Source organism: Columba livia, unplaced genomic scaffold (genome assembly GCF_036013475.1).
Source record: "Columba livia isolate bColLiv1 breed racing homer unplaced genomic scaffold, bColLiv1.pat.W.v2 Scaffold_127, whole genome shotgun sequence".
NCBI lineage: Eukaryota > Metazoa > Chordata > Aves > Columbiformes > Columbidae > Columba > Columba livia.
In genome coordinates this window covers 641,534-655,207 of record NW_027043024.1, presented here as the reverse complement: position 1 = coordinate 655,207, position 13,674 = coordinate 641,534, and the positions used below count along the sequence as shown (strand labels likewise).

The 13,674-nt window shown below is 54.0% G+C and overlaps 1 protein-coding gene across 1 annotated transcript; it reads right to left on the bottom strand.

Moving 5' to 3' along the window:
• Window positions 1–1,573: 1,573 nt before the first annotated feature.
• Window positions 1,574–6,839, bottom strand: LOC135577615 (SUN domain-containing protein 3-like). The gene is made up of 8 exons (XM_065047747.1): window positions 6,527–6,839; window positions 5,190–5,248; window positions 4,530–4,726; window positions 3,873–3,957; window positions 3,368–3,483; window positions 3,029–3,196; window positions 2,421–2,513; window positions 1,574–1,729 (listed from the first exon to the last, which is right to left on the bottom strand). The coding sequence occupies exons 1-8, from the start codon at window positions 6,589–6,591 to the stop codon at window positions 1,574–1,576; spliced, it is 939 nt and encodes a 312-aa protein (XP_064903819.1). The 5' UTR covers window positions 6,592–6,839.
• Between the last annotated feature and the right edge of the window lie 6,835 nt (window positions 6,840–13,674).

Genomic DNA, 13,674 nt, shown 5'->3' with positions numbered 1-13,674 from the left:
ATCCACGGTGCTTCATGTGTTCTAACGTCTGCCTTCTCCACCATGTGGTGATGGATCTGTCTCTGTGTTTGTGTGGCAGGCGTCACATCAGCAGCATTGTCCCAGCCAGGTCACTGCATCTCTTTCTGTTCTCCCTCTGCTGTCACCATGACTGTACCAGCGCTCTGATGTGCTTTCTGACCTCATGGACCCTCTGGTCCTGCCTCCCTCCTGCTGGTTAATCCTGTTGCTGCAAGAGAAGTGATGACCAGTCAGTGTCCCCTCTGTGGCACCTGGACCTTCCAGAGCTGGACGGCTGGTGGGCACTGTCACCATCAGCCAAGGCTCTGTGTGAAGTCTTCTCCTGGCACAGGAACAGCTCTGGCTGTGCCTGCTGAGCACCACGCTGCACGACGGAGAACAGCAACACTGGCAGAGTGGGTCTCTATGGTCTCTATGGGTCCCTACGGGTCTCTATGGGTCCCTATGGTCTCTATGGGTCTGTATGAGTCTCTATGGTCTCTATGGGTCTCTATGGAGCTCTATGGGTCCCTATGGTCTCTATGGGTCTCTGTGGGTCCCTGTGGGAAAGTTGACAGGGGGACCTGTCGACCCCAGCAGCCCTGGGCCCCACCAGGGCCCAGTTCAGCAGCCCTGGGCCCGAGGACTCAGCCCAGGGACAGCCCCACAACCAGGGTCACAGCAGTTCCTGCTGCTGCCCCGAGGGTCACCAGCCCCAGGCAGCCCTGAGCCAGAGTGCAGGTGTCTGAGCTGGGCTGAGCTGGAAGGGGCTGCAAAACAGCTCATCGGAGGAGGCGATGGAAGAAGGTGCCGTGTGTGTGGCACCGGGGGTGAACCGACACCCTCAGTTTGGTATCTGGACCCGTGCTGGGCTTGCACACGGACTAAGCCCCAGCTCAGAGCACAAATTGCTGTTCCCAGCCCTGGGTGCCAAGCGCTGGTCCTGCTCTCTCCTCCCTGGTGCGACCCAAGCGCACGACTGCCCTGCCTGCTCCTGCCTTGGGGCTTGGGGAGCTCGGGTCAAAAGAAAAGACAGACTGGTGTGGGTATGGGATATTTAAGTGTCCTGGGATTGCTTTGCTAATCACTTTGTAACGTTCCCGGGCTATTAACTCAATATGTGCCCAGAGAGGCAAATAAGTCCATGAACCCACTTTCCTGTTAAGGTTTCCTTCTCACAAAAACCCACACTTCCATTTTCTCATCGGCAACAGACTGAAAGATGGAAGCTGAAGCAGCACGTGCCTCTTGTGAAAACAGGTAACAACAGATGGTTCCACTCAGTCGATCCTTAGTTGCTTCTTGCATAGGAAAACTGTCCATTAATTTAATCTCTGGTGTCCGGGCAGGGCCTTGCTGATGTTCCTGTGTCACAGCAAGAGTGTGGATGTCAGGCTTTCTGCAGATTTGTGACTGAGTTTTCCTGTTTCTTTTAATTAGGACAATCTTGCTGTGGACTCCTGAAGTCTCCCATAAGCTGGTGGGTTTAGAGAAGGACGGGGAGCTCCAGTGAGCTCAGAGAGGACCAGGCAGCATCACAGGCAAAGCAGACAGGAACTCAATTGGGTGAACATTAATGGAATTTATTGACAGGTGAAACTGCCGTGTCTCCCCCGTCTTTGAGCGGATCACCGTGCACCCTGAACTGATACAGGCAGGTGTAGTCCGGGTGGCCCCAGTTGCTCAGCACTTGCAGCCTGATGTAATTCATGACCCCAGGGAGCTCGTTCTGCAACGACAAGAAGAAATGAGTCGCCTTTTCCTCTCTGGCATGTGAGCACTGACAGAAGTGTCGCAGCAACGGCCTCAATCAGCAGCTTCCTTCCTGCTGCCCCACAGGGACTTTTGACCTGTGGTGGTCCAGATGTTCTTATCCTGCTCTACCCCATTGGGCCATGAGAACAGCCAAGGAAGAAGCAGCTACCAGATGCCTCAGCAAATACACTGGAAAGTTCTCGCCTGCTTTGGGGCACAGGTTTCCACCGTCAGAAGACCCAGTGCTGGGGTCAGTATAATGTCTTGTTGCCTTCTCTAGAAAGCCATGGAAACAGAATGGCCTCCATGTCACTACTCACTGCCAGCACCAACAGAGCCCTCAGGAAGCCCAGTATTACTGGTCTCTAACTGGCAGACCAGCAGTCGTGCATCCTACAGGATGCGGCCGCTTGTGTGCACTTGGGGTCCAATCAAGCTGATGCCAGCTTCAACTGTGGTGCTTATAAGCACTGAAGTTTAACCCCAAAATGAAAGAGAAGAGCGGCAGTGCAGGCATCTGCCACCAGGGAGATAAAGCAGAAGAAAGGCAGCGTGGCACTCGCTCAAGGACAGGGCTGCCTGTACCCTTTGGCAGGGAAGCCTCTCCCCATCCAGCCGTGTTTCTCCTCCTCTCCTGCAGTTCCCCTCCCTCTGTGTCCCCATACCTTCAGCTGGAAGGTCTGACTGGGATTCAGGGCTGCCAGGAAAGTGAACTGTCCCAGGAACGTTCCCTTCTCCTCGTGTTCTTCCTTGAAGCCCTACAGAAAAACAGGGGTAGAGAAAACAAGAGCGTCTGGTGCACCATGGAAGACTGAACTTCAGCTGGTGAAGTACGCGGTTATTTCAGCTACGTAGTCCAAGGATGATGAGCACAAGGACAAGACGAGAAGCTGCAAGTGGGCAGCACGTCACACTTGCCCACTCAACGAGTCCAAGCTGGCAGTCAGAAAAGGAGCAGACACTCCCAGTGAGAGGGAGGTGACCTGAGGATCACAAATGCCACTGGGATTGGAAACCAAGAAGGTTTAGGACCATGTACTGCCCAGCTCCCTTTCCTTGTGGCTCCTGGAGTAGCATCTTGTCCCAGAAGCTGCTTTTTGAGTGGTACATTGAAAAAAAGAGGAATTCAATGGGAAGGAAATGACCTCAAGGAGCGTGTTTGTTCTGAGAGCCAGGAGGAAGCTTCAGGCCCCTGGACTCTTTGACCCATCTACACCCCTTGCTCAGAAATGCTGTGCAACCCCCTGCCCCCAACTCCAGAGAAATCACTTACATAGACAGCAAAGTCCTTTGGAGCTCCGGAGATGCTTTCTCCATGGAATGCTGTCCCTGAGACATGGTCCATGGTGATGGCTCTGGGAATGACTGGCATGGACAGCTTGATGAAGACGTGTCCCTGACTTCCTGGGAAGGGCCAGCAGTTTCCAGGATGATTTTCTGGCTGAAAGGACAAGAAATACTCAGCAGGGAGACACAGGAGGAGAGCAGGTCCATGAGAGAAGGGGGCAGGAAAAGAAGCTTCCAGGAGCAAAGACAGGGGGGAAGGACAATCGGAGCAGCGTGTGTGGTTCATTCTCCCAACCTTTGTTTTACTGCTTCTGGGTGCTCCTACCTCCAGAATAAGCTCAGGGGACCTCATGTAATCCATCACCGGCAGGGAGTACAAGAAGAACTTGGCTTTGCCAGTTCGGAAGGATGGAGAAGTCTTGGAATGAATGACAGCTGCCCCTGGAAATTGAAAGATGAGCATGATCATCAGGCAGTGTCAGGAGGAATGTTACACTCTCAACTTGAAAAAGGCTTCTCAGTTGTCATCCATGTCCTACAGTGGGTTCCCCTTATTCTTCTTGGCTCGACCCCTCTGGAACACACAGCAGGGAGTCATCAAACTGTCGTATTTGGCCATGGCAAAAGACAAGACTGTGAACCAGCCTTTCTGTGTTTCCCATGGGGTCTGGCCCATTACAGGCTCTGTCAGTGGGGGCACTTTTAGGGCACAAATTGACCCTTGACTTCTCGCCCCTTCTCTCCTGCCCCTGGGCATGTTCCAATGCCCATCTTGTCAATCTGGACAGGAAGCGGTTTGGAACTGGTTTGTTTGTACAATGTCACAGCACCTGCTGATTTCAGGGCGTAATCCGGCATCGGGACTTGGATTGCCTCCAGCTTCTCCAGGGCTTGACTGATGATCTCGTGAACAGCCTGGGAAGGAACACAAAGGAGAGCGCCTGTTGGAAGGAGAAGGACCGGGGCAAGCAGCTCCCCTGCAAGGCCAGCCAAGGTGAGCGGGTACAAGGCCCGTTTAAGATGGAGGGAACGCCCACATTGCCTGGAAGCCTCCCAGGTTTGCTCTGCTCTGATTGTCGGGATCAGAAAGGGGGACTGCTCACTCCAGTGCTCTGAATGCTGAAGCTGCGGGAAGGGGCTTTTCCTGTGGAGAGACCCCAGGCCGGGAAGCACGGACAGATAAGCCTTCTGGGCATAAGATAGGCCTGGCTTAACTCTGCACTGCTGAGACCATTCTTTAATTCCAGTCCTCCCTTGAGGAGGACCCGAGATCTGGGCGCAGAGGAAGGTTCGACTCAGACAGCTGTCATTCCTGTCACGCTCTCTCTTCCCCATAAGGAAGTGTGGAGCAACAGGAAAAGGAAGCGTGGCCATGGCAGCACTTGTTCCAGCAGCACCAGCCTGTTGGCTGTGACAGGGAATGGAGTAGGATACATGCGGATGGAGGATAAAATCCCCGAGTAGATCCTTCTGCCTCGTGCCCTTACCCGTCCGGTAACGCCTGGGAGCTTTGCCTGCTTCAGTCCTTCCTGCAGAGCCCGCTCAGCCACATCCTTAGCGCTCCAGCGCAGATGATAAAGCTGTTCCTGAACCTCACGGAGATGGTCTGGCAGGGGCAGGGCTTTGCTCAGGTCTGCAGTGCTCCAGGGGGTTAAGGCACCAAGTCGTCCCACGTGGTAAACACCTGTGGAACACACACCAGAGCTTAGAACTTGGTCTAAGGCTGGGCTATGCCTCGGGCTGCCCGCTCCCCTTTCAGTGTTTCTCCCAAGTGCCACAGTTGTCTCTCCTCCTGTTGTCTTTGACAGTGGCCATCATGGCGTACGGGCTCCGCAATAGATGGACGTTCCCTGCCCTGGACTGTGCTCCTTGTCCTGCAGAAGATTCTCAGCCCCTGGGGCAGGAGAGTTCAGCCACGGCCTCTCCCTGGGCTGAAGAGAACTGGCTCAGCCCTCCTGGGGAAGGCAACTCAGCCCTTCCTCACCCACACCTGTCCCGCTGGAGCAGGGACTGGCACAGCTCTGTGGGGACTTTCTGCTCTTGGCTGAGCTCCTCTGCTCACAGCGGGGGAAGTGGAACAGGGCAGGATGGAGCCCCGAGTACCTTCTAAAGCACCGTCCTCAGGTCGGAGATCTGCAGAGACTCACCGAAAGAGAAGATACCAAGGAGCAGCACCAGGGTTGTTGCCTTGAGAACCTTCATCGTCCTGCAGAGCAGATAAAGAAAAGGCTGGTGAAGCTGGCGGTTCCCGTGCAGATCAGCAGCAGACTGGAGAGCAGCAGCATGGACTCAGCCCTTGAGCCTGGCGTTCCTGCCGTGTGCATTGGCTTGGTCCTGCACCAGCTCCAGGCACTGCTGGAGGTGTCACCAGCTGCACCAGTGGGGGATTTGTCATGGCAAAGATTGTTTCCTTAGGGACAAAGGGCTCAGGATTGACTCCAGACTAAGAGCAGGAGTTGCAACAAGAGCTGTGGCCACAATTCACGTCTGTGGGGCTGGAGAGGGATTCTTTGGAAATGGAAGGGACACAACAAACGCCTGTTTCTCCCGCCCAGCATGTGATCGGCACTTGTGCTGCTCCTGTTCTCCACCCTCTCAAGAGAACGTTCAGACTGTGCCCCTACAGTCCAACAGTTGCCAAGGGGGTGTGTGTCTCCCCCTCACAGAGTTTCTTTAGCAGCCGGGTTATCTCTGGCCCTTCTCTTGGCAGAACGGCAGACAAATGCAGACTGGAAAGAGGGAGGGAGGGCTGAACGTCAATGCGTGCTGGCAAGCAACGGGCAACCAAGGAAGCGCCAAAGAAACTCCGATGTCTGGGCCCTGCTGCCCTGAGCCTGATCTGCCAAGACACAGCACACACCGCTCTGCAAGGGCGAAATTCCTCCTGCCTGTTCCAGGAGGCTCTCAACAGGCTCACAGCGACACTCATCAGGAATAAACAATCCCTTTTGTTCTCCTAGAGAACTCCTTGCACCCCTTTGAGGACTTTGAGCCCCTTTCCTAAGGCAGAGCCCTGGTGAGGAGCTGACCAGGTTTCCCAAGGAAACCTCCTCTGTCAGGAACACAAGTCAGACCCACGGCCAACAGAGGACACGCTGGTGTCCTTCTGGTCCCCGTGGAGAGGAAAACCAAGCAGGCTCAGGGACAGAACCCACCCTGCAGAGCACAGCACAGGACGGAGCTGAGCTCTCACAATTACTGCGGCAGGCTGTGTCTGGGCCACCCCTGGGACTCTCTCTGTCCCATCCAAAATGGATCTGTCCCATCCAAAATGGACCTGTCCCTCATTCTGCAGGGATCAAAGGCTTCTGGGCCCGGCCCTCACGTTCATGAAGAGACTGAAAGGCGGCTGCTGCCTTCCAGCAGCTCCAGACCCAGCTCTCAGGCTGCCCTCGTGTTCCTCTCCTGCCCACCCTCCACCCACCCCAGCTGACGAGGTGGAAAACACACCTGGGGAAAGGGGAGGAGGAGTTTTCAAACATACCCGTTCAGACGTTCAACCTTCTCTGTGTGTCCCTTGGTACCTGCTGAGGTGCAGGTAACAAGCATCTTCCTTGCTCAGGAATGAGCCAAAAACTCTGCGATCTCGGTTCCCTCAAGATCGAGAGTGGCCAAGGCGCAGGGAGACCCCTGGTCTTATCCCCTGCTGTGCCGACCTCAGCGCTGACGCTGCTTTGTGACACAACGGCAGTGGGTGATGTCACAATGGAAGAGGCTGCGCCACGTTTGGAGGCAAAGTCCAACCTGGCAGGAGCGGGTCTTGCAGTCCTGTCTGCAAGGGACATCTCCCCCATGAGGTGACGCTGCCTCGCATTGGTCCCCTGGGCCGTCACTCTGCCCTGTTTGGGGCCCACCCTTCCCTGAGAGTGGCCTCTGATTGGCTCCCTGCTGGTCAGGCTGCTCAGATGCAGTTCACTTGAAGTGACGCTCTCTCTGATTGGTCACCCGGGCTGTCACTCTGCCCTGGTTTGGGCCACCCTTTCCCTGAGGTGACGCTGGCTCTGATTGGTCAGTGGCTGCTCCGGTTGCTGCAGTGCAGTGCCTGCCCCTCAACTGAGATCTGAGATCTGATTGGCTGCCTGGGCTGGCACTCTGCCTGGGCCTGCCCTTCCCTGAGGTGATGCTCTCTCTGATTGGCCACCTGTGCTGTCACTCTGTCTGGCTGTGTTACCTCTGCATGTGGTGGCCGCAGCAGAGGAGGAGACGAGGGTGAGAGGCACCAAATTCATCCTCAGTGCCGCAGGAGTTTTTCCTGACCTTGTGCTGACCGTTGATGTCGGGCTGTGCACAATCAGCGCTTGTTACAATACTGCCAGCGACTTCTGCTTTGGTAGAAATGGTTTCAGAAGCTGATGGAGTAAGAAGATTCTCAACCTCATGGCTGAAGTCGGAACGAACCTTCCTGGACTAAAGCTGGAGGAGCAGTTGGAGCTTTTGAAACGTAACATTCTATACTGGCCGGCAACCGCCTTTGTTGGCTTGGCCGGCTGCAGGAGGCACCGGCTGCTTCGTGCTGGTGCCTTTCGCTGACATTTGGCGCTATGAAAACGAGCGAAGCTGGCAATGACTGCCATTTCCAGTGTTCCCCAAACGCACGGGTAAAGGCTGCAGACCTTAGAGTGCTGTGGATCCTGGATTTCCTGACACAGCCGTGTTGACAGGGAGCTCTGTTATGTAAACGCAGAAGCTGATACGTCTCTCTGGGTCATGGTGGGGGGAGGGGGGAAAAGTGGGGGACGTGTGACCCCTGCTGTGACCCTCATGTGCCCTCCAGGTTCCCCGTGTCCCCCCTTCACACAGAGCTGATGGCTCCGACAGGGTTCCAAGAACTGGTGTCACCTTGTTTGGTTCCCGTCCGCAACCATCCCCACAGTGGCCTTGACCCGGTGGTGACCCTGATCCAGCGGTGGCCTTGACCCCAGGGTGGCCACGACCATCCCAGTGGTGGCCCTGACCCCACGGTGACCCTGCTCACATCCCCAATGGCCATGGCCACCCCTGCGGTGACCCTGGTGGCCCTGGCTGTCCCCTGTGGTGTCCCCTGATGGTGACCGTCCCCATGGTGGCCACGGCCATCTGGCTGTCACAATGGTGGCCTCTGATGGCCCTTGATGGCCCCGTTGTCCCTTGGGGTTCCTCCAGTTTTGTTGGTTTGACGCACTCGACCCAAAGCTGGTTTGGCAGAATTTTGGGGGGGACTTGGGGGGGAGGGGAAAGGGCCCCCCCCAAACCTGGACGGGAGGGACCCCAAGATCCAGGGGGGAGGGGGGAAATTCTCCTTCCCCCCAAATGTGCGGGTCCCCAAGTGGCCAGTGGGTTGTGGGATGTCCCCCCTGCTCTGGGATAAGGGAGGAACACCCCAAAACCTGGAGGGGGGCCGGACCCCGTGACCCCCCCAACCGGGAGCTTGAGGGGATCCCCAAAATATGGGGGAGGGTGTAAATACTAGGGGGGTCCCCCAAATTCTGAGGGGGGATCCCCAAAAGTTGGGAGGTTCCCCAGATCCCAAGGGAGGATCCCAAAGCCCTGGGGGGGTCCCCTCAAACCATAGAGGGGATCCCCAAATTCGGGGGACTGCAGAGCCGAGAGAGGTCCCCAAAACCTGGGGAGGGTTCCCCAGATCCCTGGGTGGGGAACCTGAAGCCCTGGGGGGTGTCCCCAAAATATGGGGGGAGGCCTAAATACTAGGGAGTTCCCAAATTGAACAGGGGTCCCCAGATTTTGGGGCGGTCTCCAAAACTTAGGCAGGGTCCCGAGATCCCGCAGGGGTCCCCAAGCCCTGAGCGGGGGGTGTCCTTGTCCCTTTGTCCCTCCTCCATTTTTGGGGTTCATTCCTGGGGGTCCCACATCCCTCTGTACAGCACAGAGAGGTGCCCCCAAGCTGCGGGGGCGCTTGTGCTTGTGGGGGGACCCCACCGGGATGGGGGAACCTTCGCGGGGGGTTTTATTTTGGGGGGAGGCCCACGGCGTTCCTCAGTTTCCACAGGTAGGGCGGGCTGGTCCATTTACATCTATTTTACAAGGAAAATGTGTCTCTTTTTGGGGGGGGCATGTGAGGGATTTTGGCAACAAAAGTGTCAGCCGGGGGTCTCCCCACTTTGGGTGGGGGCCTCTCAGTTTTGGGGGGTTCAGCCCTGCCCCCCACCTCACCCTGGCTCAGTGCTGCCAATGATACAGGGGCCCCCCGATGGCTTTTGGTGGGACCCCCCTCAAAATGGGGCTGTGTCCTCCCCACCCCCACATGTCCAGGGTGGGGGACACAAGGAGCCCCCACCGCCCCAGTTCCAGTGCTTTTGGGGGGCACGAGGACCCTCATGTCGACACGGGGTGGGGGGGCACGATGGGCCCATGTCCAGCTGGGGGGACACAGAGGGGCCCTCGTGCGAGGCTGCGTCCTCGTGCAAGGCCGGGTCTTTGCCTCAGGCTGGATCCTCGTGCAAGGCCAGGTCCACGTGCCTCGCGCCCCCCCGCCCTCGGCCCCCCCGCAGGCTGCAGCTGTTGAGGTTGCTGTTGACGGGAAGTGGCTCTGGGGGGTCACGGAGGCCACCCGGGGGGGCTCTGCGGGGAGGGGGGCCAATGGAGGAAATGGGGGGGGGGGAACGAAGTGGGGGGAGCAAGGAGACCCGGGGGACACAAGAGGGGGGAGCACAAGAGTGAGGGGGGCACAAAGGGACTAGGGGGACACAAGGGGGGGCACAACATGGAGGAGAAACATGGTGACTGGGGTGGGGGGGCTAAACGAGGGGGTACAAGGGAGGGAATGAAGTGGGGAGAGCAAGGAGACCCCGGGACACAAGAAGGGGGAGCACAAGAGTTGGGGGGGCACAAGGAGACTGGGGGGGCACATGGAATTAGGGGGCACAAGGGGGGGCTCATAAGGGGGGGGGCAATATTAGGGGCACAAAGGGACTGGGGGACACAAGGGGGGACACAAGGAGACTGGGGGAGGCTACGGGGGGGGGCACAAGGAAAGGAACGAAGTGGGGGGTACGAGGGCAGACGGGGGGCACAAGATTTGATGGTTCTGTGATTCTTGATTGATTTGATTCTTCTGTGATTCTTTGATTCTCTGATTCTGTGATTTTGCGGTTCTTTGATTCTGCGATTCTATCATTACATGATTCTATGGTTCTGCAATTCCATAATTCTTTGATTCTTTGAGTCTTTGATTCTATAATTCTGTGATTCTATGATTCTATGATTCTATGATTTGATTATTCTGTGATTATTTGATTTTTTTATTCATTGATGTTTTTATCCTTTGATGTTTTTATCCTTTGATTTTTCGATTGTATAATTTATTGATTCTAGGATATTATGATTCTTTGATTCTAAAGCTCTACGATTCTTTGATTCTATGATTCTTTGATTCTATGATTCTTTGATTCTATGATTCCTTGATTCTACGGTTCTTTGATTTTTTGATTCTACAATTATTTCATTCTATTACTCTGTGATATGGGTTTTGTGTTTTTAATTTTTCTTCTGTGATTCTATGATTCTACAATCCTGTGATTCTGTAATTCCATGATTCTGTTATTCCCTGATTCTATGATTATGTGATTCTACGATTCTTTGATTCTGGGATGTTATGATGCCTTGATTCCCTGGTTCTTCGATTCTAAGATTCTACGACTCTAAGGTTCTATGATTCCTTGATTTGATGATTCCATGATTCTTTGATTCTGGGATATTACGATTCCTTGATTCCCTGATTCTTCAATTCCAAGATTCTATGACTCCAAGGTTCTACGATTGTTTTATTCCACGATTCTACGACTCTTCGATTCTTTCCTTTGAGCCCAGAGCAGTTTGGAGCCTCCAACCCTCCCGTGTGTCACCTGCTCCATCCTCAGCTTGGTGGAGGGGCAGAGACAGCTACCGGCACCTGGCACGGCCATGAACTGCTGCTGTGAAGCGGAAAATCATAGAATGGTTTGGGTTGAGACCTTCCCAGCTCCCCAGTGCCCCCTGCCATGACAGGGACATCGTCACCAGCTCAGGTTGCTCAGAGCCCCGTCCAGCCTGGCCTGGGATGTCTCAGGGATGGTTCACCCACCACCTCTTGTTCAGGGTCAGGAGGTGCTGCTGAGTCCCCCGGGGGAAATAACCCCCTTGTTTGGGCCCTGAGACTTGGCATCTGAAGGAAGAGGCTCAGACTGGTCCAGCCACCCCTGCACAACTGGGCACAATGCAGAGGGAGAGTGAAAAAGGATGCAGAGGGAGAGGCTGAGGCTACACCTTCCCCCTCCCGAGGGCTCCCAGCACGAAGGAACCGTCGCTGGTCATGTCCCTGTGTCCTACTCCCATCCTCCACAATCAGTCTGGAAGCATCATTACAAGATGCTTCTTGCAGCTCCATCTCCCACTCCGTGGATTCTGGTCTCACCCCCCAAACCAGCCGCCGTTTCTCAGGGAATCCACCTCCCTGCACACACCGGATCCCCGGCCAAAACCGCTTCAATCAGACCAGACCCTGCATCTCCCCCCAGTGCTGCAGCATCCGCCTGACACCTTTTAGTGACTAAAGAAGAAATGGGACCACAACAATCCTTGTACAGGCCTGAGCATTTGATAGATGTTTACTGCCATTCAGGTTTAGCCGGGAATTGGGTGCATTGGATGGGGTGTCCTCCTCGCACAGTGCTGCACAGCTCCAGGGCGTCTCGCTCGCGCATCCGTGGGAAGCCTTTTCTGACTTAGTGCTCCCTGCATATATATTTCATACTTTCCTGTAATCAACCTTTCCTTTTTCCTGGCTTGGCCCTTCCCAGCGAGTTCTTGAGGATTGGCTTCCTCCAAACTGCTTGAGTGCTGCTGAAGGAGGATGAAGGGACAGCTCTGGCGACCCAAGCTCTGTACTCACCACCAACAATCGTCCAGCACCGCAACGCAGGTTTCACAGCTCCTCGTGTCCAACCCTGGTGTGACCTGATTACAGCAGGGGGTGAAAAAGCTCAAGCAGCCAACAAGAGAACTGTAGAACAGAGTCACAGAATCATTTTGGTTGGAAGAGACACTCAAGATCAAAGTTCATCCTCAAGACTCATCACTGTTGTCTTTTATTCCCCAGCACTAATGTCCATGTTTGCCAGGAGAACACAAGCACCTGAGTCTCTAATCGAGCAGCCCTGGAGATGCTCTGTGCTTTGGCATATTTTCACTGAGAACTCTACATGCTAATTTATTATGCTCAGCAGCTGTAGAAAGCTTCTGCCCTTCTATCTCACAAGGCTGCTTGCATCGATGTTGGGGATTGGCTCAAGGAGCACAGACATGAGTCCACCAAGCAACTGTACGAGCAGAGCCCATTTTAGTTGACATAAGTAGGCCCTAGTTAGCTTGTCTATTAGGCCGTGGGAAAGCAGGGAACGGAAAAGTACTAACTAAGGCAGGGTCAGGATATTTTTGAAGAGATAAGAGTCAGAAGAATGTGGGATGCGCATAGCTAGCTAAACCCAAGTAGGTGGAGTAAGTAAATGTGCTTAGCCTATTAGATAGAGACAAGTATGCATAATTATGGTATTTGGTATAAATGCACGCCATCTCGGGCAATAAAGTTGAAGTATGCTTTATCACTCATATTGGGTCGGCCGCATTTCTTCCTCCGTCCGCTCGGGTCTGGAACTCTGATGGGACTTTTCTCTGCAATTGGCGCCCGAACCGGCGATCCGAAGCAGCGGATAGAAGCAAAAGGCGCCGGGAGAGCAGCGACCGGCGGGCAAGAGCGACCGAACACTGTGCTGCGGTGTGTCGACTCCGAAGCCTGAACCGACTGAAGTTCGCCAGTGCTGGGCTACAGGAAACAAGGGCTGCAAGAGGTCTCTTAATTTAGCAAGAGGTACCGTACTATAATGATGAATAACGGGGAAATAGATTAAAAATGATGAATAACGAAGAGATAGATAACAGAGAAACGGATTAAAAGTGATAGATAATAGAGAAACGGATTAAAAGTGATAGATAACAGAGAAACGGGTTAAAAGTGATAAATAACAGAGAAACGGATTAAAAGTGATGAATAACGGAGAAACGGGTTAAAATGATGAATAACAGAGAAATGGATTTAGAAGTAGCCCTAGATTTATTACAAAGCTTTTTAGAAAAGCGAGGGGTTAATTATAGTTGCGTTAAACAGCTAGCTGGTCTAGTAGCAACGGGGAAAACTAAGGGGTGTTTTCAGGATCCTGATTTATTGTTTGATGAAGGAGAGTGGAGGAAATTGGGGGAAGTGTTGTGGGATATGGTCATAGACGAGGATAAAACAGCTAAGAAACTGATGAAACCGTGGAGGGAAGTAATTAATAATATTAAGCGTCATAAAGTGAAAAAGAATTTAGCCGCGGTAGCTTCACAGAAACTCGGCAAAATGGAGCCTTCCGCTCCGCCGATGGAAACGGGCATATCTGCGTTATCAGCGAAGAACCTTAAAAGACTATTAACTTGGTGCAGAGACAATAGGTATCCTGCTGACCTGTCAGGAGTTTTTCAAATAGAGACTTGGAAAAAGATGGGAACTGTGTTGTGGAAGGCAATTAGTCACCACGAAAGATATATTCTCGGCCTTGTAACCATCTGGAAACTGATAAATACTACAGTGAAGCAATTAAAACCTGAAAAGACTGTTACGAG

Coding starts and splice junctions, on each gene's coding strand:
- LOC135577615 (XM_065047747.1), bottom strand. CDS start 6,591: ATGCTTGTTACCTGCACCTCAGCAGGTACCAAGGGACACACAGAGAAG. Junction 3,197..3,367: donor CCCCTGAGCTTATTCTGGAG/GTAGGAGCACCC, acceptor TTGTCCTTTCAG/CCAGAAAATCATCCTGGAAA. Junction 2,514..3,028: donor CAAAGGACTTTGCTGTCTAT/GTAAGTGATTTC, acceptor GTTTTTCTGTAG/GGCTTCAAGGAAGAACACGA.